The 19,647-nt window shown below is 52.2% G+C and overlaps 7 protein-coding genes across 7 annotated transcripts; 3 read left to right on the top strand and 4 right to left on the bottom strand.

Annotated features, from left to right (window-relative positions):
* Nucleotides 1-487: 487 nt before the first annotated feature.
* On the top strand, nucleotides 488-3,176 carry V2A60_010229 (uncharacterized protein; the record flags this gene model as incomplete). The annotated part of the gene is made up of 2 exons (XM_083261489.1): nucleotides 488-728; nucleotides 2,131-3,176. 2 exons carry the CDS (start codon nucleotides 488-490, stop codon nucleotides 3,174-3,176), a joined length of 1,287 nt encoding a protein of 428 aa, XP_083117615.1.
* A 1,945-nt stretch (nucleotides 3,177-5,121) lies between these two features.
* On the bottom strand, nucleotides 5,122-6,682 carry V2A60_010230 (ergosterol biosynthesis ERG4/ERG24; the record flags this gene model as incomplete). The annotated part of the gene is made up of 3 exons (XM_083261490.1): nucleotides 5,122-6,221; nucleotides 6,279-6,586; nucleotides 6,639-6,682. The coding sequence occupies 3 exons, from the start codon at nucleotides 6,680-6,682 to the stop codon at nucleotides 5,122-5,124; spliced, it is 1,452 nt and encodes a 483-aa protein (XP_083117616.1).
* Nucleotides 6,683-7,220: 538 nt separating this feature from the next.
* Nucleotides 7,221-7,796, bottom strand: V2A60_010231 (uncharacterized protein; the record flags this gene model as incomplete). The annotated part of the gene is made up of 2 exons (XM_083261491.1): nucleotides 7,221-7,483; nucleotides 7,550-7,796. The coding sequence occupies 2 exons, from the start codon at nucleotides 7,794-7,796 to the stop codon at nucleotides 7,221-7,223; spliced, it is 510 nt and encodes a 169-aa protein (XP_083117617.1).
* A 1,131-nt stretch (nucleotides 7,797-8,927) lies between these two features.
* V2A60_010232 (uncharacterized protein) lies at nucleotides 8,928-15,225 on the top strand (the record flags this gene model as incomplete). The annotated part of the gene is made up of 5 exons (XM_083261492.1): nucleotides 8,928-9,088; nucleotides 9,136-12,892; nucleotides 14,133-14,172; nucleotides 14,204-14,407; nucleotides 14,471-15,225. 5 exons carry the CDS (start codon nucleotides 8,928-8,930, stop codon nucleotides 15,223-15,225), a joined length of 4,917 nt encoding a protein of 1,638 aa, XP_083117618.1.
* A 928-nt stretch (nucleotides 15,226-16,153) lies between these two features.
* V2A60_010233 (E2 ubiquitin-conjugating protein UBC13) lies at nucleotides 16,154-16,868 on the top strand (the record flags this gene model as incomplete). The annotated part of the gene is made up of 4 exons (XM_083261493.1): nucleotides 16,154-16,206; nucleotides 16,301-16,389; nucleotides 16,480-16,611; nucleotides 16,693-16,868. 4 exons carry the CDS (start codon nucleotides 16,154-16,156, stop codon nucleotides 16,866-16,868), a joined length of 450 nt encoding a protein of 149 aa, XP_083117619.1.
* A 381-nt stretch (nucleotides 16,869-17,249) lies between these two features.
* V2A60_010234 (F1F0 ATP synthase subunit d) lies at nucleotides 17,250-17,936 on the bottom strand (the record flags this gene model as incomplete). Its single annotated transcript, XM_083261494.1, has 3 exons — nucleotides 17,250-17,279; nucleotides 17,335-17,421; nucleotides 17,499-17,936. The coding sequence occupies 3 exons, from the start codon at nucleotides 17,934-17,936 to the stop codon at nucleotides 17,250-17,252; spliced, it is 555 nt and encodes a 184-aa protein (XP_083117620.1).
* Nucleotides 17,937-18,628: 692 nt separating this feature from the next.
* Nucleotides 18,629-19,406, bottom strand: V2A60_010235 (nascent polypeptide-associated complex subunit alpha; the record flags this gene model as incomplete). The annotated part of the gene is made up of 3 exons (XM_083261495.1): nucleotides 18,629-18,950; nucleotides 19,026-19,084; nucleotides 19,173-19,406. 3 exons carry the CDS (start codon nucleotides 19,404-19,406, stop codon nucleotides 18,629-18,631), a joined length of 615 nt encoding a protein of 204 aa, XP_083117621.1.
* Between the last annotated feature and the right edge of the window lie 241 nt (nucleotides 19,407-19,647).

The raw sequence follows: 19,647 nt of genomic DNA on the forward strand, positions 1-19,647 counted from the left end.
GTAGAGCCCGAAAGAATCACTATTTAATGTGTTACAAAGAATCGCATCATTGGTAGACCCAACGAGCGGGTGAATCCTTCCCCACCTGGTTTGACGAGCGGGAAGTTCCAGGACTGTTACCCCTTTGCCCCTCTGAGGAGTGACCATGTGCAAATGCCCAGATCGAGAATAGACCCAACCCTTCTAAGATGTTTACTCCTGGGTCTGGTCTAGGATATGTATGAATCCTCATTGAGATTTGCTGCCTGCGTTTCGCTGTGCAACACAAAGAAATATGCTGTCTTGTGGACAATTGATAAAAGGGCGTAGATTCAATGCACAATCGTGCAGCAGACGACACCCAGGACATCATGTAGATACAAAATATCTACCCCAGCACCTGCCTGCTGCCCCAACAGAAGCGTCTGCTGAAACAATTAGCAAACAAGGTATGCGTATCGAAGCTACTGGCCGAGCGGCTCCAAGGCATATGACGACGTTTTACGACATGCGTGCACCGGTGGTGGCGGACGGAAACATCACAACAAGATGGTTGGCTAGCAAAGATGACACGCGCAGGGACCAGTGGGAGGATAAGCGAGCCATTCGGCTGACCCTAAGTTACATTGGCGGTGGTGAGGCGGAGGCAATATGTCGGGGTTACGCGGCGGAACCTTCACGCAAGATTGGTGGCGAAGGAGCGAGCAGCGATGTAACTGTCAGCTTGGGTCTGCAGTACTTCTCGCACGGTACACAGAGTTTGGAGAGGGAATAGCATGGAGCCGTGTGCGGCAAGATTCTCAAAAGGTTATATTCAGAGAGAATCTCTTTGGTTCGTCAAGTCCACGGGCCCGGCTTCGATGCAACCACGCGCAGCTGTCATCGTTAGGCCGAGACAACAGATTTTCGATTTGTAACTGCAACCCGAAGGTGGCTACTGCAACAGCGAGTCATTGACCACGGACATGCGGCACAGCAAGCAAGCCGGACGGTGTTCTTGTTGGCTGAATACAGCCTCTTCGTGCATAGGCCAGGCAGTGCGGCGCAGCACAACCAGAAATCCTTTGTAATGCACAATTCAGGAGCTGCTGGATTGCCACTCAAAATGATTGCATTGACAGCGCCACCGAAGACGAGACCCCTTCCCGCTCCCGTTAGTTGGTTGGCCACAGAAATATCAGGCCCAGCCCCCTGCTAGCGAGGCCTCGAAATCAGGCCTACTATCCACTCAAAGTCCCATGTCCCGTCTCTCACAGTAGCGACTGCGGGCGGCAGGAACTCCGGCTCTTGCGATGGCCTCACCATCCTGGTGTTTGTTATGCATGGTCTCTGGGCGTCCCCATACCCAGCAATCTGTGGCAAAGATATAGTTAGGGGGTGTCGTGACCCTGGTATGTGCGACCGGGATTCTTAGTCTGTCCTTCTGTCTCTGATGTCCTTGCAAAGCCAAGCCCAAATGGTACGCGCGAGCAAGGCACCGTACTTATTGTGACATCCGCATGCGGTGTTGCCCGGCTGTTCTTCTGGTGTTTTGCGGTCACTTTCGGTGTGTGAGGCAGCTGCGGCCGCGTCAAAGGGCCACCTATTTGTTGTCCACGGTCTGTTTACATGCTACCTACATGCCGTCCATATATGTACACATGCCCGTGGCCCTCCCGGCTTGACCGCATCTCCTTGTATGCACTAGCCCAACAAGGCGATAACTCCCTCCTGCTGTCGGTGTGCACCTTTCACCGTGATTTCAAATTCTTGATCCTCACACGTCATAAAATTGCTAGGCGATAGAAACACTGGCTTGCTAGTAGGAGGGAACCTTCAAGGGCTGGCCGCTGCTCTATTGGTATGAGGCTAGCCTCATTCCGACCGCTACTAAGAAACGCCAAACAAGCGTACAATATCTGCAGCCAAAGGGCTTTCTACTTTTTTTTTTTTTTTTTTTGCAAAGGCAGAACGTGGTCAAAAAAAACACAAAGTTTACTTGGCGAGGCGAAAGTATGCTGGAGCAGACCCTCCCTGCTGGAGATGGCGCCCTTATGTCCACGGCTTCAAAAGTAACCACTGGCAGGGCCGTTATCGGCTGCAACCATGCATCATGTACGCCTTACAGGTGCATTTCATCATTTGCGAGGAACTTCAAACGCTTACCCACAGAGCTGCGTCTGAAGATATGGCAGTGCGCTGCCGAGCCGCGTGTCATCATCCTGGATGACCTCCTTCGACGACCAGAGGCGTATCCTCTCCCCTCAGTCACCCAAATTAACCGCGAAGCACGACTTGAGTCGCGAAAGGGCTACGAGGCCGTTGGTCCAGGGCAGTCATCTCACGTTCATTTCGGCAGGGACATCTTCGTGTGCGATGCCAGCATCACTGAGGCTACTTCGAATGAACCCCTGGAGGCCCTTGCCACCCGAGTAGAGCGGCTCGCATTCTGGGACTGCTTTCCGGACGATAACCGAGTAGAGCTGCCATATTTCTACTCGACATACCTCGCAGCGAGCCAAGCAGCGGCCAGTGCTGCTATGGTCTCAACTGGCGCTGTACCACCTTCGTCCGGGATGGCCATCTCTTCCACAGGGCCAAGACTGCCGGTGGTCGATTTTGAGAAGCTCTGGTTTCCAAATTTACGAGACCTGTGGATTGTGAAAGTCGGTGGCGTGAATAGGGCATGGCTGATCGATGCAGACCTAGAGCAAGACGCGCCGCCAAACAAGACAACTACAGGCGCTTCATTATCTCTTTCACAGCATCCAAAATCCCGCCAGACTGCTCGGAAATTCCGATACTGGGTTCGGGATAACGTTGTTGAAATGGCGCCGCTCAGCCTAGACGATCCAGACACGCGTCTAGTGCTGCGGGAAGGGCGATGCGGCGTACCAGACTGCCGATGGCTCAACCGCGGACGTCCAATCCTGCTTTCCAGGGTGACCTTTATGGAGGGGGAATATCAACCATCTCAGGGGTGGCTGCGCATTGCACCATGGGACGGCCACGACTCCGCCAACACAAGTGCTGGTGGAAACAGCGTCGCGGGCAACGATCTGGGCGAGTCCAGTAGCACTGAGGCTACAAACTGCTCTCGCGACTCGATGCGGTGGGTGGTTGTCGAGAGAATTCTCACCTTTTCTCTTCGATGGGAATCATCTGATGAGACGCACAAAGGTTCACGTCGACATATCGGGTCCCAAAATCATACATAGCGGACTCAACAGTCTGCCGCTTCTCAGCTAGGTTTGTACATATATGTATGCAGTTCCACTCAAGTTAATAAACTCAGAATACCATGTGCTTTTTATGAACACAACACTAGGTATACACTACAAAGATTCAGCAACAAGCCTCGGTCCATGAATCTCTTGAACGGAGAGCAGCGCCGATATTTGCAAATAATGGAGCTTCGAAATCCAAGCTGATCTAGGTTTTGGGAAAAGAATGATGATGGAAACAACGAATCGTTCACATACAGAATCAAATCCTGGCTTCTTGCTGTTCTGTATAGGTGATCCTGTACAGCTTCTCAGCCCAAAAGCAATGCCATTTTAGATCACACGGGCATAGCGCATTGAGTCATGCTATCTACAGTCAGTGGGTAAGACGCGTTGGTTCTTTCCCTTCATCCTTCATCCTTAGTATGCAGTTTCGTAATAAGCTTTCCGCCACAGCACGCCACGGCACACTAGGATATGCGGCTGAAAACTCTGATCTCGATGTTCAAGAAAGTATCCAATACAATTCTTCTTTTCTCACCTTCTTTCTTGTCCGTGTTCCTACTTAGTCAATACAGCTGAAGCCTACGTCGCGACTCCAGGCCGGCAGCTCTTCGGGCAAAAACACCAAGGCCAGTAAAGGCAACCAACCCAAGTACAATCATCTACATCTTTACTCTACTATTGTACAAGATACTATATCACACTCGTCATCAATCCCGCGGATTCATTGGCTCAAGATTGTCAAATGGCACTGTGTTCTTACTACATTTAGACCGTAAAATGAAGATGACGCCTCTCCCGAACGGGCGATTGAGCTATTCCAGCAGTCTTCACGCGCCCTTCAATAAGTTTCATCTCTGAACCAGAGAAAAGGATTCTCTTCCTCATGCGCTGCGGTCTGCCTTTGCTACTTGAAACGTCTCGAGGTGGCGGACGGATGGAACCTCGACTTTAACACTCTTTGCAAAGCCCACGTTCCGCCGCCCAAGTAAGCCGACTGTTCTACAAATAGTCGAGGAACAATGAAAACTGTCTATAATAAGTGCAAAAGAGCGCGTCGACATTGATAGTCAGTCCATTTTTATCAACTTTCCCGTCATAGGCCAAACATTCCCATCAATCATTCATTGAGCTAACTCCGAGTTACGCTTCCGATCTAGTGCAGCACAGCAGCAGCAGTAGTTAGCGACAACAAGGGCATATTCTGGTGTGCCCTAACGATATTGGTCTCATAACAAGGGTGAAACTGATTATTGCCCTTACCTATCGGCTCGTCCACAAGAATGCCGCATCCTCAAACTACTGACTTGTGGTGTACGATCTCGGAATCAGTGCTGCCACCCAATCATCACCAACTCAGACTGCAAACGCGTTTTCTCACCCATGATTAGTTTCTCGTCGGATCATGTAACGACGGATACCACGCGTTTTGCTAACATGCCGAATTGGGTAGGCTTCTATGTGAAAGAGACAAGTCACAGCCAGGAATTGGACGAGCGCTTTTCAGCTTGCCGCGAGAAGAGACACAACTTTGCTACTCGCATTTTGTTCGTGCATGACGATTGTTCGTGCATGACGATGGTAACCTACTCTAGAAACAAGCGAGAGACTTGATTGATGGCATCTCCCCGCTTGAGACCCTCGAATTTTTAGTCCGAGGAACTGAAGATGTCGGACCAGGGGTTGGTAAAGGATGCCCTGCAGCGTTACGTTCCAAATTAGGACTACATAGCAAGTGAAGAACGTGGAGCCTAACCAAGGCTTATATTTGGGTTCATTGTCACGATATGTTGAAATAATTGATTTGCATTTCTTGTTCTAATCATCTCAAAACGATTTTGACTCGCCAACACGACACTGGCGTGCTGGTGTGTGAGGTTGCTGTACAGTATCACTCCAAGGGAACAATCACCATTATCCAGTGCCTGAAACCCATTTAGTAAACGCCGGGAAGTATCTTCCATCGCACCGCCGACTTGTATCTCTCCCAATCAGCCCCATACTTCTCAGCACAAGCGACATCATCTCTACCCTCGCGGTGAATTAAGAGAACGGCAAAGTACAGAGCGTGAAATGCGGTGAAGATAACACCCCATCCTTTAGCAACACTCTGCACAACGTCCGTGCCATCAAGCATTCTATACCCTAGAACATCGGCAGCAGCCATGGCCCCAGAAGGCAAGATTACGTAGCCAGCCAGACCGGCAGCCAAGCTGAAAGGCAAAGACTGCATCCAGTCACCAAAGTAATTGATGTGACGCGAAACTCCCCACCAGCCAGAGGTCAACAAACGGGTACCACGTTTGGTTTGCAGGTAGGACAGGCCAGCAACGCTAGGGTGTTCGGGAGACTTGCGGAAAACGGCCTTTTGGGTGTTGGAGGCGCGGAAAATGTAGAGACCGATAGCGAAAACGCTGCTCAGTATAGCCAGGCCTGGCCAACCGAGGTGGGTGGGATAGACAGCGAGGTAGCGACACTGTGTAGAGTAAATAAACGGCACCCAGACGATGTCGCCAAAGGTAAGCATAAAACCAAGTCCATCGGTGATGATATCCATCATGCTAAGAATACCAGCTTCGGCATATTGACCCTCAAGCACATAGTAGCCCTGTATAGCAGTCACAAAAACCATGCTGTCTGTAATGTAACCATAGTTGCGGTACTGCTTGGCGATGAAGGCTAGGTCAAGAAGCAGCCATCCGGTCAGACCTGGACGCATCTCAAGCCAGGTCTTGATATCAATTTCGCCAAAAAGGGGCAGCGTGATGCGAGGGTTGAGCTCGCGTCCGATGTAGAAGTCGTAGATGATACTTCCTGTGTGGCCGCCCTTGGCGAGCTCTCGAAGTTGACTGTTGCCAGGCTTCACCGTAAAACTGGCGGCGTAGACGTAAATTGAAATGACCCAAGCCAAAAGAAGATTGGCAGTGAGCAACTGCAGATAGTTCTCATCAATCCACCTCCAGACAACAAAGTCAGCGCCGTAGAGATAGGTGCCAACCGCGCACGCGGCAACCTGAACCAGGGTAGATGTAAATGCTACACGGCGCCAAATTAGAATGCTAGCTACACTAATGCAAATGCACCAGTACATACCGTTGAAGCTATAGTCCAGAGGGCGTCCAGATTCGCGCAGTTTCGCACCAAGTACCTTTTGCGAAGGCAGTACACGGAAGAGCACTAAGCTGAGAAGATAATAGGCAAAGGTCCAGCCGGCAGCTTCGAGAGTGATGAATCCGGCAAGACCGTCTTCGGGCCAAGGGATTTGGGTTTTGAACGCATCCCAGGTGAGGTCGCGGGGGTTGAACAAGCCAGGCGCAGGGCAGCCAGATACGTCATTGCATGCAAAGAAAAAGCCGTACACAAGCACTGGCAGGCCAAACACAATGCCAGCAGCACCTAGCCTTGCAGGATGTCAGTATTGCGCGCCTAATGTTTATCGGTTTTCGAACTTACGGTCCGCCAAATTCATAGTCAATTTTTTTCGCGTTGGGAGCCATGGTGTTGCCCCTTTTAAGACAAGAGACACAGCAACGAAGAGCGATGGGAAACCGATATGGAAGTGCAAGCTTTCGAGGAGAAGCACCGCGATATAAATATGCAAACAATTCGAGTGATCCAAGCTCGACGATCTGTAAGGAGCCGCAACTGGATCTTGGCTATACGCGTATCGGGAGTATGCGTGTGCTCTCGGCTGCAAGATTGTTCCCCGGTGTGGAGAGCGCCTTTCAGTGCAACTCAGGCCATCCGGCTTGGTGGTTTCCGGTCGCGTCGGCGGTGGAGTCGCGATTTGGCGAATACGACGCCCGCCGTATTCGTGGGCCGTCTTTGAAAAGGACGACTTCTCCTCGATGTTGCATTTTTAGACTTTGAAAAAAGCATCACACATAACCTGGTTCGTCGAAAGGAAGTTGTACAAGGTGGAATTTCAACCACCTATGAACTCGCCCAGGCTGATTAAGTATATTGCCACTATTGATAGCCCCATGCGCAGCTCATCCATCAATCAATCATTCTAGCTTGCCACGCTCTCAACTTTTAAACTAGAATACCCGCGAGAGCAGCCGCACCAAGGAGCCCCATCACCGGGGTAGTAGCCGCAGCAGGCCCCTTGGATGAGGATGTCGAAGCTGCTCCTGCAGTTGAACCGCTGTTGGCGGCAGATCCGGTGCTCGTTGCACCAGCATCCCCGGCCGCACCGAGCTCTGATGCAAGTGCCTTGGTAGCCTCAGGGAAGTCAGTAGCAGTGGTGCTAGCCAGCCCCCACTGCGCGCATACGTTTGTCAAAGCCGTGCTCCAGTCTATGCATTCAGGTCAGAAACGAAAAACGTTCAGCATCGTCATGGCGGGGGTGTGGGGAGACGTACTGGCCTGGCAGTTGGCGTCGAGTTTGGACGAGCTCATGGTCACGACGATACTAGCCAGATGCTTGCACAAGCAGTCAAAGGTTCCAGATCCAATGTTCTTAACATCGCAGCCTTCCTTGTCGAGAGCCTTCTTAAAAGCAGAGTACGAGCACTGGGGGAAGTCTTTCACAGACTCGGAAAGAGACTCGAGAGCGAGTGCGCCGATGGCGTTCGCCGCGACAACAGCAGACAGAGCAGGGAATCGCATGGTCAAGAGGCTATGTGATGATGGGGCGGTATCCAAGATTCGACGAAGATTTTTGGAGGCGCGCAAGGGGTGAAGGATGACAGAAAACTACGTCGTTGTATGTGGCTGGCGAGCTGGTTAAGACTGTTTGCGAGCAGGCCGTAAGAGTTGAGCCAGGGCCATGCAATTCGAGCCCTCAGCTTCGAATGACCTCTCAAAGCTGATGCTAATCAACCAGCCGCAGTGTTCTAATTTCCTGGGGTTCTGCTATTTTCGTACGGGCACCTTTTCCCCGGCAGTAAGACATTCAATGGGTTGGGCGCTAAAAGCCTTCTGGATCCCTTTTTCGTGCGACTGGGCTTTCAGCTCCTCGCTTTCTGGCTCAATTCGGAAACGCAGAGGTCCGTCGCCCGCAAGGGCAAGCCGAATCAAAGCAACCTCGACGAAGTCCACAAGTTCTATTATTACCTCTAGTCTACTTGATTGGCTGCCTTGGGTCATCACAGCTCGGTTAAGCCCAGGGGAACACACGAGTTTGGCGATCCGCGGCGACTTTTAGCACCTCCCCGCCCCTTGAGGAGGTTTCTTGACGTGTTTTAAAGTAGTGAAATTTACTAGTCATTGTCCAGGCAAAAGTCCGAGAAGAACCAAATTCGGACTCACAAGTAACTGGCATGCCCATGTCATCCACTGTTGAGGTTGCGTCCTCTGGCGTAGAGTGATAGGAAAAAGGTTCTCGTTTGTCTTTTACTAGACAATGGATACTATTACATTACAAAGCGTTTCCCAAACCATTCTCAACACGCATGGAAAAACAATTGATTTCCCAGCTTCGGAACCTCGACTTTGACTGCGCCACAGCTATAGCTTCTGGCCATCTGTGGCTAGCAAGACCCCGCGCCACACCCATCGTCACCAGCCCCACCACTGAGCTACCTTGCCTGGATACTTCCAACGAATGATTTGACACCGGCATCAACTCGCGACAAATTTTCGCCTAATTCTTACGGGGTGGAATGGAAACTAACTGCGGCCATACATAGCCATTCTGTGAGCTTTCCGCAACCCCCACCATGGCATAGGGCTCCTACGGCGAGCAAGCGCCAGATTCGAGCGATCGATACGCCGTGACAATAGTACCCGTGCGACAACATGCCTTCCCACGATAAAATAGTCGACGAACCGAAGAAGGGCAGGATTATCAAATCTGCTTTTGATAGCGAAAGCTTTGAAGCAGATGGTACCATTCATGTAGACGGCCTCGTCGGCTCGGCGACAATCTCGCCATCTGGTCGAGACATTGCGCTTGCATCGTGAGTGGTTGCCATATGCTATGCTTTGTTTGCGCTAACAAATCCAGCCCCGACGGTCTTGCGATCATTGATCTAGATTCTCCTTATAACCCACCTCGCCGACTTCGCAGTCCTGGAATGCCATGGCTCGTCGTAGACGTGCAATGGTCGCCTTTCGCGGCGCGAGACTACTGGGTCGTCTCTACAGCCAATCATCGAGCTCTGGTGTGGAATCTCAACATGAGAGAAGATTCGAGCTCTGGACCGATCGAGCATTCACTTCAAGGACATAGCAGAGCCATCACAGACGTCAACTTCTCCGCCCATCATCCTGATCTTCTTGCAACCTGCTCAGTCGACGGCTCAGTTCACACATGGGATTTACGACGACCGCGACAGCCTGTTCTTACATTCTACGACTGGTTTGCTGGTGCGACGCAGGTTAAATACAATAGACAAGACTCTCACATCGTCGCGTCGGCGCACGACCGATGGCTCCATATTTGGGACGAGAGGAAGGCGTCCAAGCCCATATGCTCCATAACGGCGCACACGTCCAAGATCTACGGTATCGACTGGAATCGAACGAGAGCTACCGGAATTGTTACATGCTCTTTAGACAAAAGCATCAAGTTTTGGGACTACGAAACTGGCGGGGACGAACCGGAGCACATCATCCGAACCGATTACCCTGTGTGGCGAGCGCGACATACTCCATTCGGATGGGGTCTCCTAGCTATGCCACAGAACGAGCCTGGTGACTTATTTCTCTACGACCGACTTTGGTCAGATGACTCGCCCATCGATGCCTCGCCTGCGCCTGTAGCTATCTTCCCTGGCCACGGAGATCACAAAGCAAAGGAATTCCTGTGGCGAAGCCGCGGTGGCGTTTCAGAGGCTGGCATGGATGATCGAGAGTTTCAATTGGTATCGTGGGGCACAGATAACGAGCTTCGACTACATTGTATCGACAATTCCACACTCAGCTCTGTTGGTCATGCGAAAGGTGGCCCAGCAAGGAAAGGGTTGAAAATAACTAGAAAAGGCGCTAGTTATAGGACATTCCGAGCGGTGGACGATGCACCGAGCAAGGAGCGCAGGACTGGTACTATGAGTGACCAGAGGATGATTGGGAATTCACAACAGAGAGCCACTGGTCATGCCGGTCGAGCAAGTGCTCCTCATAATCGCTACTCGCGGCCTGTTTGGCGCGGCCCTTCAATGAAAGCCAAAGCGCTGTCGCACAAAAAGACTACAGACAGTCAATCGGCGATCGGGTGGATGAAGGGCATTACTATGAACAAGCGCAAGGCCTCATCAGATACCTTTCGTCGTCTTCCGTCCAAAGAAGGCATCATGTCCCATAGTTTCCCGGATGACCAATGGGGTGGGCCGGACACTATCCAAGAAGAGCTGTTGCGTGTCAGTACACAAATTCCCAAGGTCAAATGGGACAACATCGACATGGACAGCTTGACGTTCAATGCGTCACTGACAGGCCCTTGGGGCGTTGATGCTGACTCGATCTTTATCAAAGTCAAAATTGATGTTCCTACTGGGTATCCCAAACATAGGGCACCCAAATTCACCATCGAGAAGTCCTCCTTCATGCCAGAAGAGACGCACAGGAGGTTGCAGCGAGAAATACACAAATTGGCGATTCAGTTTCTGCTGCGGAAGCAGAATTGCCTCGAAGTTGCCTTTTCGTATCTTCTGGGCGAAGTGGACCTCGAATCAAGCACTACATTCTTTAAGAATGTCCGTGATCTAGATGATGACTTGGATGGGATGGCAGATGATAGTTCGAGCGACGATGAAGACCCAGCAGCCACCGGATCGGCAAGTATGTCACAGGAGCTCCCCAGCACTGGCGAAGTCGACACGACAATTGCTCCGCATGGCCGCGCTATCATGCCTCCACCCCCTCGTACGTGTGGTGCCCGTTTTTCCAACGATGGCAAACTCGTATGCTTCTTTCCTACTAAGGAGGAGAAATTTCGAGCCTTATTTTCGTCTACCGGGGAAATTTGCAAAGACCGACCTAAGAATGAGCCGTTCTTTGCGGGCTTTGGACGGTTATCGTACGACCAAAGCCCACGCTCGCGGGAAAACACTGAAGAGGCATCTGCCACCGATGATCAGTCCGCGGACTCTGATTCAGACCGGTCATCCTCTGAATCTTCTTCTAGTGACTCAGAATCTACTTCTATTCATAACATGAATATGTGGTATCGGCCGAGTCGCCAGCCAAAGAAGGCTTGGAGTGAAGACCGCTCAGTAAGATCCAGCGGTGCTGGTACTGGAACTGGTACTGGAACGGGCACTGGCATTGGAACGGCTACTGGCACCGGAACGAGCCGGCGCCGCATCATGAAGGCACGAAACGTCATATCGATTTACGACCTCCGCGCAGATTTGCCTTCAAAGAGAGAATTTGCCGAAGAGTACGCGATCTTTGGGGATGGAGCGGACGTCTGCAATCACAACGCGCGCGTTGCTGAGAAACATGGCTTCCTCGATCTCTCAAATATATGGCTGTATCTGGCTCTGCTTTTACGCAAGGGCATACCACTAGAAGTATTAGGGGGGAACGCACACCGTGACTCGATCCTAGTCATTGCGCGAGACGTTGTTTCACGGGTTGGCTACATTGACAAAAATGCTGCTACGGACCCGTCGTCGCATGACAGTGCACTTCTCGGGAGGGTCAGATGGGGTCAGCATCCATTAGCCAAGGACCTTATTGCTGACCTCTTTGACCATTTCGAGAGTACGGCCGACATTCAAATGCTGGCTATGCTCGCATGCATATTCAGCGAAGCTTCTACAGTTCATGGTGTAGCGTATGCTGAATCGAACTTGCCAAAACAGGAAACTCCATTGCCGCTGAAAGCACCGTCATATTCCCTAGACTACTTTCCTGCAGATGCGACATCGTGGAATATGTATAGTCGAAGCTTTACAAACTCTGCCATAACAACACCTGGGACACTTCATACTCCAGTCAACTATGCCAGGTCACAAACATCGGATGATGGAGCGTGGAATGCTGAGACGGGGCCAAATTCTTTCTCGTGTGGAGAAACACCGCCGGGAAAGAACAAAGGCTTCTTAGCCGACCAAACAGCCGTGACAGTGCTTTCCAAATCCCCAAATTCGCGGCCGATTCAGCAAAAAGGCAATACTGGCTTTGCGTCGGCATTGGCTGCAAATCTCCCCCGCTCATTCACAGGGACGGCGACATCGTCCTCGCCACCTTCACAGGGGAAAAAGAAGGCTAGCCCTGCTGAGATGATTCTGAATAGCATTGCTCCACGCGGAGGAAGCAGTAGTGGAGGCGGAACCACAGCCGTGGTTGGCTCTGGTGGCGGCAGAACGTCCATGTCTGATGACGACGCTCGGAAAGAGGACTTGACAACATGGGTCCCCACCAATGTTGCAGTTATTCTAGAGGACCAGAGCATCTTTGATGATGATGGGTGGATGTTATATCCACTTCTTGATCCGAAGTTGTCAGACCTGTATATCAACTACAGATACGCTTATGCGGAGTTACTTCAGATGTGGGAGCAGCCATTGGCTCGGTTGGAGGTGATGAAGTTCAATATCTTGAAAGAGGATGCGTCGCCAAATGGGCTCGACGACAGCCAATTTAGCACCAACGGTAGCAGCATTCTTCCCGGCAAGTCATCGCCACTTGTGATGGGCAAACATGACAATTTGCAAGCACTCCTTGCGTCAGGTCGCGGCCTGGACATCATTGGCCTCTGCCGTGTTCACGAAACACAGCTGGAGCCACTGCAGTACACGTCGTCTGACCCCAGGGTAGGTGGTGCAGTTGGTACTTGCGATAGATGCCAGCAACGACAAGATAAACTACTTTGTGTATACTGCACAGAGCCGGTTGATGCCCTGTTCCCAACCTGTCTTGCGTGTGGCTGCGCCAGTCATGAAGACTGTCTAGGCGAGTGGCATGCTGCGGGCGAAATGTATTGTCCGGCAGGCGATGAGTGCAATTGCGTGGAAGAAGCGGCAAATGGGCAAGTGGAGTCCTGGGCGGCGCTACAGGCGGCGATGCTCAAGGGCCGGCAGATGATGAGCCTTCTCCCAGACCCTGCGATAGGGAGTGGTGATGAGGAGGATGAGCTAGTGGTGCCAGAGAAACAGCCACGTGGATGGGCACGTTTAGGATTTGATACAGCGGGAGGCAGCAAATCGAAGCTGCCAGTGGCACCGCCCGTGTCACTTGGATTTGGACCATTTAAGCGGACAGCCAGCTCGTGGTCACGAAGCACGAGCCAGAAGCGTGGCGGCCGGCGAGGAGGCTAGTTTTCTTCTCTAGTCAGGTAGACCACGCTTCTATGTGCTCGGTGGTTCGGAGGAGCAAGCTTCGGTATCCTGTGAGTTCAAAAACGTCCAGCCACAACATCGAGCTGCAACTGCAATGCATTCGTGTAACATAGTTTATATGATAATCATAATTCAGTAATTTGATGTAAATATTGCATGGTTAGTGATATTCCTCAGGGCTCTTTATCAATATCTTTTCCGCGGTTTCCATGTGTTGGCGGGGAGGCCAACATGTGCTCCGATACCTTCGTTTATCACATGTTTTACTCAGGCTGCGATATTTCCATTTTCATTGGACATGTTGTAGCATTTCAAGACTATAGAAAAGGAGGCGCTTTTGCATATCGTATGCGTGTATAAGACATATGCTCGAGAAATCCATGTCAAGAGGCATAATACAAAAACACCACCGTTCAGTATTAGTGGCTGACCGGTTGGTTATAATTTACCGTTGAACCAGAAAAGCGGATATCTAAGACTTGAAGAGCCGCGCCTCATGCTGCAGATCGAAAAAGCGGACGCCCACAATTAGGTACTTGGTTCCGCCTTGTATCCCGACGCCGAATCAGGCTGTGAAAGTCTCGCAAACCAGCACTATTCTTTTTTTTTTCTTTTTTTTTTTTTTTTTGGCAACTTCAAACTGCTTTATCTAGCCTGTTGCTCTCGGCCTCGCCTTCTTGCTCACACTCATTTTCATCTCGTTCGTCATTTGAAGGCTCCGGACCATGGCAGACTCAACGACCCGGGCCCCAGCTGTACGTATTGGCACACGCCAATCTATCCTAGCCAAGATCCAAGCCGAGGGCATTTGTGGCGCTCTGCGAAAGCACTTTCCAGCTAGGGACTTTGAGATTGATGCGATGCGCACTCTCGGTGATCGCGACAAGGTCACGGCGCTATACAGCTTCGAGGGCAAGAATCTATGGACATCCGAGCTCGAGGAGAAGCTGAGGGCGAATAAGATTGACTTGATTGTCCACTGTCTCAAAGGTTCACCCTCCTCGCCTCTGACTCTCCTCCCACCAGTCCAAGCTGCTAACATCCATCGACCAGATATGCCTACAGCTCTACCTGACGACTGCGAGCTGGCCGTCATCCCCCCCCGCGATGACGCGCGCGACGCCCTCGTCGTAAAGGCCGGCCTACCTTTCACCAGCCTGCAGACGCTCCCCGACGGCGCCGTCGTGGGCACCTCGTCGGTGCGACGCGCCGCCCAGCTGCGCCGGCTGTACCCGCACCTGCGCTTCGCCAACCTGCGCGGCAACGTCGACACCCGGCTGGCCAAGGTGGACGCCGCGGACGGCGGGTACACGTGCATGATCATGTCGGCGGCGGGCCTGGAGCGGATGGGCCTGGGCCACCGCATCAGCCAGCTGCTCGGCTCGCGGGACGGCGGCATCTACCACGCCGTCGGGCAGGGCGCGCTGGGCCTCGAGATCCGGCGCGGCGACGAGGCGACGCGCGCGCTCCTGCGCCCGCTGGCCGACGACGGGGCGACGCTCGCGTGCCTCGCGGAGCGGGCGCTGCTGCGCAGGCTCGAGGGCGGCTGCACGGTGCCCATCGGCGTCGAGACGGAGTGGGCGCCGGCGCCGGCGGAGACGGGGCAGGGCCGCGGGGACAGCCTGCGGATGCGGGCGGTTGTGGTGAGCCTGGACGGCAAGACGGCCGTCAACGACGAGCAGGAGCGGATGGTCAGGACAAGCGATGAGGCCGAGGCCTTTGGTCACGAACTGGCCGAAGCCCTTGTCAAAGCCGGCGCCCGGGATATTTTGCAGGCCATCATAGCCAATCGACCTCCGAAGGAATAGACCAGTGGGTTACTGTGGGATTGATTGTGGCATACAAGGGTGGCCGTTGATCAATACGACGACGAGCACCGAGTCAGCCACGGCCATTGCGGAGACGAATGAACAAATCAAAAGTAAAATTGTCAAGATGCAAAAGAAGGAACTTGGAAGTTCATCATGATGTAGGCATTAAAGCGGCATCAATAGCAAAAGCATATACATATCAAAGAGCTCTACCTACTTCATTAGAAGTTGCTCTGTAGGATCATACTGATCCAGGTGTAATAGCAGACAGGTATCCAAAACTGGCAGAGGCTAATACAATATTCATGCATACTTGTATTACCTGACGACTAGCCATCCATTTACATGTACATATTCCAACCCGGAAATGGGTAGTAAGTAAAGCTGGTGCCACCACTCGACATCCCGCCCAACTGCCAGGGTCGCCAAACTGAGGCAGGGGTGTGCTCTTACACTGGCCCGTTGTCGCGAGACCCCACGTCACTCCCCCCCCCCCTCTCATTATCGGTGCGCCGAGACTCTTCCCCAAACTCTAGTCTCGACTATTTCTTCTTTTCTCATCCTGCACAAGCACAATACTACTCTTGCACCGTTTTTTTCTTCGGTGTTTTTTATTTTTTATTTTTATTTTTCCCAGCAAGCTTGTCACAGCAGCACAGCAACCCGTTCTGCCTCGCCGCGCCTCGCAAAACCAGTTGTCGCATGCCCCGCCTCGCCACCTGCAGCTGACCTAGTCCTGCGCGCCGCCCAGCGATTCTACCATCGTTTTTTAACTGCGAGCACAGGAGTCCTTCTCCCCTCCCAGTTCCCTTTTTTTTTGTTAGGAATCGACGTCTTACCGAAGGGGGGACGGTAAGCGAATATACTTTGCGCCAAGGAAAAAAAAGCCATCCCTCTGCGCCTTCCGCCCACCGAACTCGCAGCTATGGCTTTGCCGAAGCGAATAATAAAAGAGACGGAACGTCTCATGGCGGAACCGTACGTCAAACGCGATCACCAGCCTTGGATGTCCCCCAGCAACGAGCGCTTCTCGTGTACTAACTGGGCCGGCTCGTCCTCTATCCTTTTATAGTGTTCCCGGAATCAGCGCCGTTCCTCACGAGGACAACCTGCGTTATTTTGACGTCGAAATTCACGGCCCTGCGCAGTCACCCTACGAAGGTCCGTTCGTCCGTCCTGCCTCGTCATGGTCGCGACGACCTCGCGTGAGACTGAGAACTGCACGTCAACTGACACGCAAGCAATTCGCAGGTGGAATCTTCAAGCTCGAACTTTTCCTACCCGAAGACTACCCCATGACGCCTCCCAAGATTCGGTTCCTTACAAAAATCTTCCATCCCAATGTCGACAAGCTCGGCCGCATCTGTCTCGATGTTCTGAAAAGTAAGAGCTGAAACACACAATCAAAAGTATAGATTTTCCATCACAGTGCAGTCAGGCTGACATTTTGTTTCTCATAACAAGATAACTGGTCCCCGGCTTTGCAAATTAGAACAATTCTGCTGTCTATCCAGGCCCTACTCGGTGCCCCCAATCCCGATGATCCTCTTGCTGCCGACGTCGCAAAAAGCTGGAAAGAAGACGAGCAAGCTGCCATTGCCACAGCCAAGGAATGGACCACCAAGTATGCCAAGTCTTGATACAATTTCAGCATGGTGAGATTGAGTAATGTCGCAGCTAGCTGCCGAGTCTTAGCATTTCAGGGTCTTTGATAGTATGAAGAGCATCGCATATGAAAGTTGCTTGCTGGGTCCCGGTTAGAATCCGCAACTATGATAAACTACAATAAAAAATATCAAAATTTGTCTACATTCACCAAGCCAGAGCCCAAGTCAAGTCGAGTGGTGCAGGAGAATCAAGTTAGGTCTTGCGTTTAGCATTCAACAGTGTCACACGGCCATGGCAAACAGTGACTGGGTATAAGTAGAGACGTAGCCCTACCACTTTGATATATTGTATCTACAATGCTAGAGTACACAAAGGAAAGCTGTAGGGTTGCAAAGCCGGGCAGAGTAAGCTGATTATACAAGGGCGAGGTCGCCGAACTTCTCCTGTCGGGGGGTCAGCATTCTGTTCGATGATTCGTAGCAACATAACAAAACGCACCTTGTAACCGGGGACCATCCATCGGCCCTTGGAAATGAGCTGGGTGGCCTTCTCGTCAATGGACTTTTCGGCGGCGGCAACTTCGTCCTGTTAAATATCTCATCAGCATCCATGCAAGCGATGCCCACGCGGGATCCACCACGGCGCGCCAAGCGTAAACATACAACAGTAAGCTCCTCGAACGGACGAGCCTCCTCGATGTTCTTGAGGGTGGCGGCGAGGTCCTTGAGCTCGAGGTCGACGGCCTGCTTGGTGGCCTCGGCGTTCTTGACAGCCTCAACCTCGAAAGCCTCAATGGCCTTGAGCTGGCGGTTGACGTCGTAAGTGGCGGGCTTGAAGGCCGTGAAGCGCTTCTCGATCTCGTCAACCACGGCCTGGTTCTTGAGGCTGGAGCGGTAGGCGGCAAAGTCGACCGTGGTGGCCTGCTCCGACAGGAGCTGCACCTTGCGGCGGGCGTCCTCGTTGCGCTTCTTGAAGGCCTGCAGCGAGGCGACGGTGTTGCCGCGGAGGCCGAGCGAGCTGGTCACCTTGGACCAGTCCAGCTTCAGAGCAGCGCTTCGCTGTTTGTGCGTTCTCGAATTAGTTTCAAATAGCTCCTTCATCTTGCTCGTCTTCCATCGCTTCGGATCGGGGGGCTTCGGCGGATCCGCACGCTCGGGGGGGTCTGAGGTGCTCCCTTTTGCCGTCGAGCTCGGCACCTCGCAGCCGTGGTTGCATCGCTCGGATATGCTTCGGAGTGAAATTTGCGTGCGGATCGCCTCAATTGGAAAGTTTTCAACTCACCGTGGCCATTTTGTCGGTATTTGTGAGGTTTCTCGGAGTGGAGAGGTAGATGCTGGTCAAGGTGTTGATGACTTTGCTGCTGGCCCCGAGTGCCCAGGAACGAAGCGCAAATGTGACTAAATCACGTGATCACGTCGCGACTTGTCCCGAGCTTTACCAACAGGTCGAGATGATCATGGAGCTTGACGCAAGGAAACGTCAACTCAATGGTACAAATGTTTTCTTACCAGGACAAAGAGTCAATTAATCATATTCCTTGGGAAATTAACAGGAAAGCAGGTGCAGAAACACATGTGACCGGCTTCAGAGCAAAATGTGCGTGAAATAAGTGTTTGTTCATTTGATTCCATTTTAGACATCAAATCCATGTCAAAATGCCAGAGTACATCTATACAGTGGCCAGTATATGCGTTCTACCGCACTACCAACATATGAACAGTTTTTCCCATCCCATACTCTTTTGTGTATGCGTTGCAGTAACAGATGATAACATTTTCGGAACATATCAGGGCTAGATACTGAGAGCCATGATAGAATTGACAATATCATTGTCATTTTCCTTCAGAGCTTTGATGGCCTTGTTGCGGCTAACGTTAGCCTGTGTCATGACCAGCTCAATATCCTTGTCCTCGATGCCCTCGGCGTCGACCTCCTCGTCGTCATCTTCTTCCTCTTCCTCCTTCTTAGCGTCACCGTCCTGGGCGTGGCTGTGGCCGGCGTGGTCATGGCCGGCGTGCTCGCCACCCTCAGCAGCAGCCTGGGCAGCAATCTGCTGAGCAGCGGCGGCCTGGGCGGTGGCGTTGATGTCCTCGATCTTGGCCTCGCCAAACACACTACCGGCAATGCTCTGTCAGCACTTCCATCTCTTTCGCGAGATACTTATCGATGTAATCGCCAGGAAAACTCACATGTAGGTGTTGCTGTTAGGGGACTTGTAGACCTCGGGGTTGTTGATGACGAAGAGGATCTGTTATGCTGGTTAGCTTGGCTGTTTCCATCAACGCCGTAGAACAGTCCTCGCGCCGGTTCTCGCAGTGATATCTCGGTAGACGTACGTTCTTGGGGCGGCGGAGAGTGACACGGGTGATGCCAGGCACGCGAGTGAGGTGCAGCTTCTCTAGGGCTTTGCGGGCCTTCTTCTCGTTGCGGGAGTGGACAACGGCGGTCGAGCCGGCAGGCAGATTAGCTTCACCCTCCTCAACATCAGACTCGTCGCTGCTGTCGTTCTGGTCGACGGTAGGACGCTGGGACTCGTCCTCGGGAAGCTCTTCGACTCTGGGGTTGGCCATTGTGACGGATGTGTATGCTGCTTTGGCGGGTTAGCAAAACGTCACTTCCCCGCACCACCATCAAAATTGCTGCAAACAGAAGCCCATTTCCGTAGCTTTATCTGGACGACAGATTGGCCTTATTTTCATCATTGGGGCGGTGTCTACTTACAAATTCTTGTCAAATCTTATGGGGTCATGCTCAGGCTACGATTGACTACCGCCTCCATTTTGTGAGGCCAAAACCGCACAGCGAAATTCT

This window comes from Cordyceps javanica, chromosome 7, assembly GCF_051103115.1.
Source record: "Cordyceps javanica chromosome 7, complete sequence".
NCBI lineage: Eukaryota > Fungi > Ascomycota > Sordariomycetes > Hypocreales > Cordycipitaceae > Cordyceps > Cordyceps javanica.